General features: G+C 48.7%; 1 protein-coding gene across 1 annotated transcript in view; it reads left to right on the top strand.

Annotated features, from left to right (window-relative positions):
• grin2ab (glutamate receptor, ionotropic, N-methyl D-aspartate 2A, b) overlaps window positions 1-12892 on the top strand; it is an 88371-nt gene extending 75479 nt beyond the window's left edge. Inside the window, 7 exon segments of the mRNA XM_084005405.1 lie at window positions 928-1157; window positions 2861-3021; window positions 5062-5249; window positions 7285-7523; window positions 8935-9118; window positions 9422-10238; window positions 10323-12892. Of these exon segments, the coding sequence (XP_083861531.1) occupies window positions 928-1157; window positions 2861-3021; window positions 5062-5249; window positions 7285-7523; window positions 8935-9118; window positions 9422-10238; window positions 10323-11319 (2816 nt within the window). The 3' untranslated portion in view covers window positions 11320-12892.
• Window positions 12893-13809: the final 917 nt, after the last annotated feature.

Here is a 13809-nt window from a genome sequence, read left to right as displayed (position 1 = left end):
TAAAGCTCACTAATTAACACATTCTATCTGATTTGTTTAATCTCCACACAATCTGAAGAGTAAAAACAGCATGTTGGGTTCAGTGCCAGACTGTTGCTTAGCTGGGAGCAGAAACTTCCTGGATCCCCTTTGTCACTGTGAGTTTGCCAACCCGAGCTAAGCCAACCGGCTGCTGGCTTTTGCTCAATATTTACTGTACAGACTTGAGAATGGCATTTTTTTTAATTATTTCTCTCAATTTCTCTGCTGTCTTGCAGTTGTGAATATCACCGATACGGTGTTTAAGGTGCATATTGCTCACAGCAGCAGGTCTAAATCTCACAAACACTTTCTACTTTCTCTGTAGGATTCACTTAATAAAAAACAGCCTCTCTGATTGGCTCGTGCGGTTGTTGCATCATAGTCGTTTGTGGCTTTGACTTGATAGAAGTAAAGGTCAACCAAGTTTTGGTCTTCACCCATTAATCAAACTCGTAAAGCCAAGAAAAGGCCTGCGGCCCACAATGACTGTAGCAAAATGTGTGAGCTGTAGGCATTAATAAAATCCAATAATACTGTCACATTATATTTGATATTTACAACGTCACCGCTCTGAAGCATGCCCTCAAACTAGATCATAAAACTCTTTGTTTAAACTTTTATTTCGGAATTTCTTTTCTTGCTAAAAAGCTGGTGGCATTTATGATGATTTGCAAGAATTGGAGCCTCTGTAATTATCATTTTCAGCGTTTTCCTGCTCATGTTACGCAACAGTAAGGCAGGAATTTCAGGGGAAAAGATAACAATTTATACCGTAGTAGTCAGAACTAAATGGCTGGTTTTTCAACCCCAACATCAGCCTCATATTATCAGCTGAAAATGTGAGGTTTTATACTTATCTTTCTCTGTCTTTTTTACACTTTCTCTTTTTGGTTTCTGCCCCTTCAGAACCACACGGGCCATCGTTCACCATCGGGAAGGCCATATGGCTGCTGTGGGGTCTGGTGTTCAACAACTCCGTGCCCGTGCAGAACCCGAAGGGAACCACCAGCAAGTTCATCGTGTCGGTGTGGGCCTTCTTCGCTGTCATCTTCCTGGCCTCTTACACCGCCAACCTGGCTGCCTTCATGATCCAGGAGGAGTTCGTGGACCAAGTCACTGGACTGTCAGACAAGAAGGTACGATGACACACACACACACACGCACACACACACACACACACACACACGCACACAGAAGAAACTAAACGCATTCACAGCCAGGGTTGCTCTTGTAATGGATGCCAGCCCTGCGGCCAGACAGAGCTCTCCGGGGAGCGCCCTTGGGCTTCAACAGCCCAAACCCTCTGGCCGTAGCTGTCACCAAGCTAACACACACACACACACACACACACACACACACACACTCACACACTAGCTGCATAGATCAAAGATATGTGTGTGTGTGTGTGTGTGTGTGTGTGTTGAGGCTGGCAGTGTCAGCAAAACCCCAGCCAGACTTACGCTAGACTGGACACACAATGATGATGACTGATGAGACCACTCCACTGTCTCTCCTCCGTCCTCCTTTCTCCTCGTTTCTTCTTGTCACTCCCCTCCCTCACTCCCCTCCCTCACTCTCCTCCCTCACTCTCCTCCCTCCTCCCTCACTCTCCTCATTTCTTCTTGTCACTCTCCTCCCCTCACTCTCCTCCCTCCTCCCTCACTCTCCTCGTTTCTTCTTGTCACTCTCCTCCCCTCACTCTCCTCCCTCCTCCCTCACTCTCCTCCCTCCTCCCTCACTCTCCTCGTTTCTTCTTGTCACTCTCCTCCCTCCCTCTCCTCCCTCCTCCCTCACTCTCCTCGTTTCTTCTTGTCACTCTCCTCCCTCACTCTCCTCCCTCCTCCCTCACTCTCCTCCCTCACTCTCCTCCCTCCTCCCCAACTCTCCTCGTTTCTTCTTGTCACTCTCCTCCCTCCTCCCTCACTCTCCTCCCTCACTCTCATCCCTCCTCCCTCACTCTCCTCCCTCCTCCCCTCCTCTCCTCCCTCCTCCCTCACTCTCCTCCCTCCTCCCTCACTCTCCTTGTTTCTTCTTGTCACTCTCCTCCCCTCACTCTCCTCCCTCACTCTCCTCCCTCCTCCCTCACTCTCCTCGTTTCTTCTTGTCACTCTCCTCCCCTCACTCTCCTCCCTCACTCTCCTCCCTCCTCCCTCACTCTCCTCCCTCACTCTCCTTGTTTCTTCTTGTCACTCTCCTCCCCTCACTCTCCTCCCTCACTCTCCTCCCTCCTCCCTCACTCTCCTTGTTTCTTCTTGTCACTCTCCTCCCCTCACTCTCCTCCCTCACTCTCCTCCCTCCTCCCTCACTCTCCTCGTTTCTTCTTGTCACTCTCCTCCCCTCACTCTCCTCCCTCACTCTCCTCCCTCCTCCCTCACTCTCCTCCCTCACTCTCCTTGTTTCTTCTTGTCACTCTCCTCCCCTCACTCTCCTCCCCTCACTCTCCTCCCTCCTCCCTCACTCTCCTCGTTTCTTCTTGTCACTCTCCTCCCTCCTCCCTCACTCTCCTCCCTCCTCCCCTCCTCTTCCCATGTGTCTCTTCTTCACTTAAAGACTCACTTAATGTCTCTTACTTGGCCTCCCTTTCTTCCCCTCCTTTTTTCTCTCGTTTTTCTGCTTTGTTTGACTGTTTTTCTGCTTTGTGTGACTGTTTTTCTGCTCTGTTTGACTGTTTTTCTGCTTTGTGTGACTGTTTTTCTGCTCTGTTTGACTGTTTTTCTGCTCTGTTTGACTGTTTTTCTGCTTTGTGTGACTGTTTTTCTGCTCTGTTTGACTGTTTTTCTGCTTTGTTTGACACTTCCATCTTTAACCAACAAGTCTCTGTTCCTTTGCTCTCCTGCAGTTCCAGAGTCCCTACTCCTATTCCCCTCCATTCCGCTTCGGGACGGTTCCTAACGGCAGCACCGAGCGCAACATCAGGAAGAACTATCCAGATATGCATCAGTACATGACCAAATACCATCAGACTGGCGTCCAGGATGCGCTGGTCAGCCTCAAGACCGGGTACTGTAAACTTGTCAAGTCCAGTCGTGTCACGTTGAGATTGATTTCACCTGAGAGGCCGATTCTGTTTGCAGACAGCTCGAATGCCTAAGAAGAACATGTGGAAACCAAACAAAAAAAAGCCGTTGCATCACACAGGATCTCAGGCCCGTGGGGCTCGGCACTAGCTCATGCTACGATGCTGCAGAATGTGCTGCTCGGTGTTTGTGTCACCGGCGCTGCCTGCGAGTGCTCATTATTGAGTCTCGTTGCTGCCGGGGAGAGGGAGCTGCCAAAGCAGGCAGAGTGTAATTTGTTCTGGAGTTTGCTACCTTTATTCTCCCTTCTAAACACACACTAATGGATGGATGGCTGCAGCACTTTTTATTTGTTCATTAGTTCTGTGTGCTTTCATCACTCGGGTGTTTTCTCCAAATGTCATTTTACGTTTTGCTTTTCCCTCTCTGCTGTTACTTCATTGCTACTGCATATCAAATAGATGAGGTTTGTCTCTCAAACCTCGTATATTAGGCTTTTTTATATATTTATTTTTCATAAAACATCAAAAAAGGTATAATTAATGTGTTCAGCAGAATCATCAGTGTTTGATTCAGTTTAAAACCGGTTGTTAAAACCGAAGAAAATGTAAAACACCTTGGACCTCGTGTCTAAAAGTTCTCTCAACAACGAATCTCCGATTGTTCTCAAACGCTGCATGCGCTTCAAAGAGTGAAACTGTGTGGTTTTGCAGCAACAGATCCTCAATGACTGTGTTCAACATATGCCCTTTGGTGAACAGTTTAATTCCAAGTGTTTAATATTAATGCATACATCTCTAACATGGGAGGCCCCAGGGGGATTGATTAGCACCCGGGTGTATTGATGTAAAACACTTTTATTTTTGCTGATAAAGAAGTTGTGCTGCTATATAGAGCTGGCGATACTGGCCCCTTGTTACACTGTGTTTGCTTAACAGTCGAGCTCCTGGTTTTGCTGAGCTCGGATGTTCGGGCCCACATAGGCGGATCGTTGTGTCGGATACAAACTGCAGCCCCTTTATTTGAGTTCAGCTAGTCGCGTCAGAACGGTGACGATATCTGTAAAAGACTTCACCTCAGTACGAAGAACCCTCGTGCATGAATATTCACTGCAGCAGCGTGAACACTGGACACGACTCCAGATCTGAGCAGCGTGAGAATCTCAGCTCCGAGGAAACGCAGCGTTGGGAATAATCCCACTGGTTCGTTCCTGGCTCGACACTCTATGTACATGAGGCTCAGTGGGGAAACCCGACCGTGGTCCAGTCTTTAGTGTTGCAGCCCGATGGATCACATTTCAGATCGTCTTCTGAAAAGTTGTGGATTACATGGAATTAATAAGCATTTTCAAATGGAATCGTTTCCACGTATTCGACTCTAGTAAGTAAGCTGTCCAGACCCGTCAGCACCATGTTTGTGCTGTTAGCTGCTAGCCAATGGCTCAGCCGCCATCTTGAGAGCCGTGTGGAGGCAATCATGTGTTCTAAAGTTGGAATTTAGCACCTTTAACACTTTGTGGTTCTAAACTGTCTCCAGGCTTTAGTTTCACATTTAGCATTTATTTTGTATTTGTATATAAGTAAAGACAAAATAGGAATAAATAACAACAACAATCAAAATAGGCGTTTCTAGAATCGTTTTTTGAGACCTGAATAATCTAGACAAAATATTTAGTATATCAGAAAAGTGAGAAGATATACACATATTTGTGTAGAATTCTGTGTTTCTTTACGTTCCAACAACGTTTCCTGTTGATCGTGACCCGTCAGCTGTACTGGCGAGGCTGGAAACCGCCGGTCTAGTTTGGTTTAGTGTGTTTATTTCGGTCTTGTAAAAAAAACAAACAAATATAAAAGTATAGATACAAAACAAAACATAACAAAACAAAAACAAAACAGATCAAAACAGATACACAACAAGCAATACAATGCACATTGACCGAAAAGGTGTAGGCTGAAGCATCAGCTCATTTTGCCTACCCTTAGGCTAGATAGTAAATCCAGAACATGTGGTCGTCTTACAGGAAGCTGGACGCCTTCATCTACGACGCCGCGGTGCTGAACTACATGGCGGGCAGAGACGACGGCTGTAAGCTGGTCACCATCGGCAGCGGCTACATCTTCGCCACCACCGGGTACGGGATCGCCTTGCAGAAAGGGTCCTACTGGAAACGCCTGGTGGATCTGGCCATACTGGGCATCATCGGGGACGGTGAGGCTCACACACACATCCGCATCCTGCACCATCGCAGCCACTGTAGTTTAAGTCCTTTAGTGTTATTCCACTTGTCCCGCTGCTGGGCTGCCCCTCCTCCCCCCTCTGTCAGAAAGCTATCAGAGGCTAGTCTTAACACAGCATTTCATCATCATTACCAGCTGTGTGTGTGTGTGTGTGTGTGTGTGTGTGTGTGTGTGTGTGTGTGTGTGTGTGTGTGTGTGTGTGTGTGTGTGTGTGTGTGTGTGTGTGTGTGTGTGTGTGTGTGTGTGTGTGTGTGTGTGTGTGTGTGTGTGTGTGTGTGTGTGTGTGTGTGTGTTCTGTTTACTCCTCCAGATTGTTCTGTATAATAAGCTGTGAGATGGTGCGAATGGAAGAAAGAGAATGAGCCAGACAGAAATGAAGCGGCTGAAACCACTAAAGCACTTCACACCCGGCCTTTTTTTTTTTTTAATTCAGGGCAAACGCCCGCATGCGACACACAAACACACTCCGTCTGATAAGAATTCCTCCCATCTTTCCTTATCACTCCATCACTATCAATTCTTCTCCCTCCTCCTACAACCCTTTTTCACTCCACCTCCTGTCTCCTTTCCATTACGATCTATTTACCACTCCACTTCCCTTCTGCGCTCCATCTTTCCTCGTAATGACACAGCCCTTTTTTCCCACCACACCTCTCTTATTCCCTGCACCGCCCATTCCCTCCGTCTCTTTTACTCTCCACATGGTTGTGTTGCTTCTCCTTCATTTCCTCGCCCATAGCTGCAGCCATCTTAAACGTGCCTACCTTTCTGCAGAGCTACTGGGCTGGCCTGCAGGACACAACCACGACCAGTTCACTTCATGCTGCTTCATGTTCCTGCTGTTTGACCTGGTTTCATACAAGGTCACGAGGCTCGTTGTTATCGTACATTCGAGTTGTGCAAGGGATTGCAGAAATCAAATGAGTTTAGGAGTCTCTCAGCTGGAGGAAGAAGCTGCTCTGAAGTCTGCTGGTTCAACAGCTGATCCTGTATCTCTCTCCGACGGCTGCAGGGTGAACGTTGTCTTTTAATATCCTTAAGGCCCTTTGCGGGCACCTCTTGTCACTGATGCTCCGTAGATGGGTACCAATGATGTTGTGGCTGGTTTTTCATCAACTTCAACAGGATGCTTTGTATTGCTTCTCTGTAAAAGTTCACCACAATCTATCCGAGCTCCAGGGTGGAGATGAGTGATGATCTGGTTGTTTGTGGTGCTGAACTTAAAACTGTTCTTGCTCCACCTCAGCTCCACTGCTGTAGACAGGGATGAGTGTGTCTTTGCCTCCTCGGTTTTCCTGCCGTCGAGCAGCAGGTGGTTTTCTGAGCACGGCTCTGCCAGATTGTTGGATTTCCTCTCGATATGAAGTTTGAAGTGTTGTTGTTTCCAGCCGAAACTTTGGAGAATGTGACAAAAAAACCAGCACATGTGCATTGATGTCAGACTCCTGCAAAGACTGTGTTGAGATTATTGAACAGACCAGTATTTGAGCTTCAAGATATGCTGAGTAAGAAAAGCTGGTTTTGTTCTGAGGAAGAGAGTTTCAGCTTGACGGATCCCTGATGACGTCGTTTCATGAATCTGTTATTGAGTCGGTTTACTCTCTCCTTTGCTGGTATGCATCCCTCAACATCAAACAGGGGGAACATGTACAAGGGTGAAGGAAGTCAGCAGCAATATCTTTGACACATCTGAACTATACTACAAACGGCAGAATCCATTACATCTGACAATATAATAAGTTTCTGCCCTCCGGTTCCCGCCTCGGGGAACAATCAGTCGACACTAGCAGACATTAATTCTCATAAATTCACCCATTTCACATCTCCAACCACGCTTCTTCTTTACACTAATATTCTAGCCTTTTGTACTTTTTCCTCCCGTATTTGTGTTTTTATTGCATGCTTTGTGTGTTTTTATTTATCGTGTGTCTCCAGCCTTGTGCAAAACCAGTTAGCCCTGGAAGACAAGTAAAGGTCTTGAGGCTGAACTTGCCTTTCTCCTCCAGGTGAGATGGAGGAGCTGGAGGCTCAGTGGCTGACGGGGATCTGCCACAGCGAGAAGAACGAGGTGATGTCCAGCCAGCTGGACGTAGACAACATGGCGGGAGTTTTCTACATGCTGGCCACAGCCATGGGGCTCGCCATCCTCACCTTCATCTCCGAGCACCTTTTCTACTGGAGGCTGAGATACTGCTTCACCGGAGTGTGCACCGGCACGCCGGGGCTGCTCTTCACCATCAGCAGGGTGAGACCAGGGGAATGTGTCGGGGAGCCGTTTATGAGCTTGTAGTTTCAGATGTTGCAGTGCTGAACACCATTTACTGATCAAGCACCATCCTCAAGAGAACAACTGATGTACGGCATGGATCGAAACTGCAAGAAAGCGCTGGTTATTGCAACATCAATATCAGGACTCGGGATGGGGAATTTCTTGTAATTTTATTGACGTTCAAACAGAAAAGGTGGCTAGACTACTCTTAGAGAGGAGTTTAAAATAGTGAGTTGGCTTTAATACACACAGAACAAAACACAGCCGCGTTTACAAATTGTTTCAATGCGGTTTCAAACTGAAGCAGCAAAATCACAAAGAAACATATTATTATTGCGACTTTGAAGACAACCACGGAGCCTTTGTAGTGTTTAACAACGCCATTTCAAACCTCACACAGTAGATTACAAAAAACACTTTTCCTGTTGTCTGTTGCATCTCAAGCAAAGCCGTCTAATTTGCCTAATCTCCGTGCTTCTACAGATGCATGCAGTGCAAACGGAGAAGCACAGAAACGACTTGAAACGTGATGTTTCAGTTCAGAGGATATCCAAACCTGTATGTGTTTGATAAAACAGGATTCTTATAGAGCCCAGCTGAGGTCGAGGCGTAATTACTGCTGCTCATATGGACGCCAGGATAGAGCACACACTCGTATAGACACACATCTCTCACCCACACACACACACACGAGTGTGGTCTAACAAAGTTAAAAATGGTAACGCATTTAAAGGAGCAGCGAGGAGAGGGGACGGATGGACGGACGCTTACACACCTAAATATACACACAAAACAGAAATGGGCACATCCAGACAGACCGTCCTTTCATTATTCATACGTCATGTCTCTGTGTGAGGCTTTTATTCCAGACGAACAGCATTTCACACATTAAATGTTTTACAAAAAGAGTGCGATGTCTCTCTCTGTGTGTGTGTCTGTGTGTGTGTGTGTGTGTGTGTGTGTGTGTGTGTGTGTGTGTGTGTGTGTGTGTGTGTGTGTGTGTTTCGGTCTCTCGGTGTGCGTACGCCGTTCGAGCAGCGAAGCTGGAGGTTAAGTGGCTCCATGAAGAACATCTCCTTGCACTCAAAGGCCCCCTCCAGTGACATCATCACCTAGATTTAATTTTCTAGGCGCCTCTGAAAGCAGTTCATCTAAAAAAAAAAAAAAGAGAGAGAAAAAAGGTGGTGATTATCTCTTCTTGCCACATTACAAAACAAAATGAGGTTAAGGTTTGAAGTAATTGCACCAGAGAACAGGATGCAGAGGTCTCTCTTCATTTCTCGTGCATGTTTAACTTCCTCCTTGTGAAGTCATTGGTTGGTAAAATAACTCTTCTGTTGTCTCTCGTATCTCTCCCCTCCCTTTTTGTTTCCTCTCCTCCCCCCAGGGAATATGGAGCTGTATCCATGGCGTTCATATAGATATGAAGAAGAAGAATCCTGAGCTGGACTTCAGTCCTCAAGCCAACATGCTGCATCTGCTCAAGTCTGCCAAGTCCATGGCTTTGTCTTCTCCCAAACGCAACACGGTCCTGTTGCAGCCCAACATCCTAGATGTGATGTCAGGGAAAGGTACCACAACACACTTATATTATATCTATATTCATATTCACACACCTGAGACAACATTGCCCACACGTACAGAGGTCGCCCTGCCTTTTCTATACGGGCGATGTATGCAGATCTAAAGGTGACTCCGTTCACCTTGTCGTGGACTCCAGACTGTAATCGGATTGACTGTCTTGTACGAGCTCGCCTCATGATTAGAAACACATTAGGTGTGCCAGGGCACCAGATAATGCATCAGGCTGAGCATCCGTCCACACATCCACTATTGTATCTGCTGTCTGAGGTGCATCTCTCCTTGTCTCCTAGGTAACTCACTCCATAGTCTGCCCCCGAAGGGTCCTGGTCTCTATAGCAACGCCGCTGGGCCGCACAGTTTCTTGTCATTGACCGGGCGGCACAAAAACCTCCTTAACAATGCTGCGCCATTCCCCGTTCAACAAAAAGCCCCCGCTCTTCAGACCAGCCCCAACAAGCCCCAGCTGTCCATCACCAACGACAACGGCAAGACCCGCCTGGCCGGGGCGGCGCTCTCCGCCGTGCCGCAGGGCTCCAAGCCTCGAGCCCTGTGGAAGAAAAGCGTGGAGACGCTGAAGACCCAGCCGACTGTGGTATCTCCGGGCCCGAGCCCCGCCCCGGCACCTGCACCCGGACCTCCACCAATGAAGAGCCAGCGCTATATGCCCGAAGAGCCGCCACACTCCGACATCTCAGAGTGCTCCAGCCGGCCGCCATCACACAAGGATTCTGATTCCGTAGTGGCGAGAGGTGGATTCAAGCCTGTGAATCAGCTGAGGAAGAGGGGAGGAGGAGGAGGTGGAGGAGGAGGTGCAGGGGGAGGAGCGGGAAGTGTGGGGGGAGGATCCAAGATCTACTCCATTGACTCGGACCAGGCCAGTCTCCAGTCCGCTCCCCCCTACCAGCGAGACAGCCAGGGGGGAGGTGACGACCACAGTTACCCCCCTGACCTGTTTCCACCCGAGAGCACCTACACTCACACACTCTCCCACCAGGCCGACGCTCCCATCCTGCAGCTGAGCGCCAGCCTGCTGCACCACAGTCACAGCGCCGAGGCCGACCTGCACTCCCTGAAGGACAAGAAGTACAGCACCTACACGCACAGCAGGTATCACGCTGAAACACCGTGACCGCGTTTAACGGGGGGGTTTTATTGTGTGTGTTTAATCGGTGTCGTCCTCTCTCCCTGCAGCTCGAAGGACAAAGCTGGAACGCCATTCGATGTTCCCGGTGCAGGACAGGGCACTCAAAGCGTCCGGCCCGGCCACTGCCGCTCCTGCCTGACCAAGCTGAGCGGATACTCCGGCCTTTACACCGTGCGCTCGCCGCAGGCCCGCTGCGACGCCTGCGCCCACCTGGGGAACCTGTACGACATCAGCGAGGACCACCTGCACTCGCACTACGCCCACACTCACCCCCACGGCGCGGACATGTTTACGCACTACCTTCCCCAGAGCGAGCTGGGCCTGGTGGGCGAAGGGGACGGGCTGGTCAGCCCCTTCGAGCCCTCCCCTTCCTCCCCGTCTCCTCTTCCCACCTCCCTGTCGGCCCAGCACCTTCAGCTGAGCCGCCAGCACTCCTACGAGAACGTGCTCCCGGACGGCATCCCCGACCGCCAGTCGCAGCTGCACGCCCACCTGCGGGGGCTGAGCCTGCCCGACCGGGATAGGGAGAGGGAGCTGACCCTGGACGAGGGCGCTTACGCTAACGTGCTCACAATGCGCTCTGACCGTCCGTTCAGCAGCCGCAGCCCCCCCTCGCCGTCCCCCTCCCACCACCACAGTCTGGACGCCCCTATGCCCCTCCCCCGGCGCTCAAAGAGCCTCTTCCCCGACCGCCCCTCTCACAACCCTTTCCTCCAGTCAGCACCCGGCACGACGCAGCGAGAGCCCTCCCCTCAGTCTGTCACACGCATGCCACAGAGAAGCTCCGCCCACGAGCTCTATAAGCAGCGAATGCCGCTGACGCTTACCCTCGGTAACCATGGCAGCCATCACAACAACCAGCATGGCGGCCTTGTCGACCAGCAGGTGTTCTACCCTCAGCAGGAGACCCCTGTGGTGGCCTACATGGTCCCGCCCGCCGCCTCTCAGCCAATGAGCTATGTGACAGCGCCGCGAGCGTCGAGCGCCGGCGGCAACAGACCCCGGCTGTACCGGCGCATGCCCAGCATCGAGTCTGACGTCTGATACACCGAAACCACACCAACACACACGCATGCAAACAGAGGTGTGTGTGACCGGACCGGGCAGCTCTGATTCTCAGCACATACACACAGAAACACACACACACAGGTGTAGGGGGAAGACGGGGCGGCCTGCTCCGGACTTAACGGTGATTCTTTACTCACACCCTCTACTGGGCAGGTCGGGGCGGCACAGGGACACCTGGAGGCACAATACAAGATGAAGAGTGTGTGTGAGTGTCGGTGTGTGTGTTCTAGCCTCGAGCTGTGGGCAACGAGGCTCAAAGTGACACGTCTGACGAGGCGGACGGGAATCCCTGGTGGAATAAGAGGGACACGCACACGGAGTGGATAGGGATTGGAAGACGAGACGACTAGCCCCGCCCCTTCACCAGCCTCTTGGAGATGAAGGGGGCACACAGAGAAACCCCCTTTATTTCTGAGACTACACACACACACACACACATATTCATCCCCAGGACTCTCCTGTTGCACTATGAACAGGTTTGTTGTCTGAGCCTCCAAACTGCCAGCATGGCTTAACCAGTAGTACACTACACTTGAATGGGAAGTACCATCTTTGTAATACTAGACTGGGAGGCGGCCAGCTGGTCAGGACGCAGGTCTGAGACGCGCATCGGCTCCTGCCAGCAGATATACACTCCAACACACACACACACACACACACACACTGTGTCTGCTTTTAGAGGCGGGGAAGTGGAAACTAACGACTGTTTGTTATTGATGATGTCAGTTAATTGAACATTCCAAAAAAAATAAAAGTGGACCAACACATGGCCGCCAGTCAAAAGCCTATCAGGACGAGAGTGTGTGTTCTAGTGTTTCTAGATCTAGAGACAAAACAGTCTAGCATCCTTGCTTCCTCTCTTAGCTAGCCTTCAGGTCATACTGCATGCTTCCTACTGCCCTGTGTTCCAGTTAAACTCCTATACAGGGTCATATATGCACACACACACACACTCATATATATGCACATACACACACATGCACATACGCAGTAGTGTAGGATAGTAGTTTAGGGTGGGTGTGTGTGTCGAAGCTGTGAGATAGCTTCTCTTTGTGCACTTTGTAGATTTTATACCCTGCCACCTAACACAATGTTTGACCAAAAACACTTTTCTACTGAAAACCATGAAGATTCTCAACCATTCGCTGGATAGACGTTTTCCTTTTCTCTTCTTTTCCTCTTTGACGGTGGGTTTTAGGGCAACTTTGAGTCTCCATTGTGCAGAAGTTTTCCAGTGTTAGATAATGGGTACAGCATCATACAGTACACACAAGAACAGCTCTCAACCCTTCTTTTTTTAAACAAAAACCTTTTACAGTGTTCATCCCTCCTTCTAGCCTCCTCCTTCATCAGCTTTGGTTTATTCTCTTAATTATCGTCTTTTTGCTCCTTCCCGGCTTTCTTCTATTATAGAGTAGAGTATCAGAAGAATAAAAGGTTCAGTCGTGGTGTTTTTGAACTCAGCATATTGTTGGAAATCACTTTATATCAGTCGTCGTAAACAATTCCTGAAAAGATTCCACACCGGCTCTCGTAGGATGCAGTGCTTTTTTTCCAGTAAGTTTTTATGTGGAGCGGAAAACTGGAGGCCCGTTTCCCCGTTTCCGAGTGCTTCACTGCTGCAGATTTACTCATCAAATGAAAACTCCTGGACGAGCGTCAGAGTAGCCGCTACTTGTGTGTCTCTGTTGGCGAGAACACAGCGCTGCGTTTCAGCAGAGAGTTTGCAAAGTGACTCGTTACAGAGGCAACACACACACACACACACACACACACACACACACACACACACACACACACACACACACACTCTCGATGAGCTGGCAATGTGTGTATGAGTGTTCTAGAAATCCATAATCTACTGAGTAAGGGCATTGATTTTTTGAGCACAAGGATTTTGATGGGAAAAAGACTTGATATCCCATTAGCTGAGAGTCTCTATTCTCTTTCTTTCTACTCTATTCTCTCTTACACACACACACACACACACACACACACACACACACACACACACACACACACACACACACACACACACACACACACACACACACAAACACACAGACACACACACATCTCCATATATATTGGCTGCAAAGAATGCAAGACAGTGTGAACTAAAAAAAAAAAAAAATACGCACCTTTTTTGAATCGTGAACGCTGCCCCTCTTTTGGTAAATCTTACCAGGTTTGGTGTGTGAGTTATATGCACAATATCAGGTTGCAATATTATACTTCTGTACAGAGAAATCTTTGTTTTAAATGTTAGAAACTGATTTCATTTGTTTGATTTGAATGGTATTTAAGTGTTGAATTCATTTCAATAACGACGTGGCTTTTGATTCTGCTTCTTTAACAAAAACAAAAAAAAACAAAAAAGAGAGAGAAAAAAAAGACTGGCATGTTTTTAGATTCTTGTGTGATTTATTTATTTTTTTTATCCTCTGGTGTGTTTTTGGTTGGGAC

The sequence above is a fragment of the Eutrigla gurnardus genome, assembly GCF_963514095.1.
Source record: "Eutrigla gurnardus genome assembly, chromosome: 3".
Classification (NCBI taxonomy): Eukaryota; Metazoa; Chordata; class Actinopteri; order Perciformes; family Triglidae; genus Eutrigla; species Eutrigla gurnardus.
Note: the sequence above shows the minus strand (reverse complement) of the source record. Positions and strands in the feature narration are given on the sequence as shown.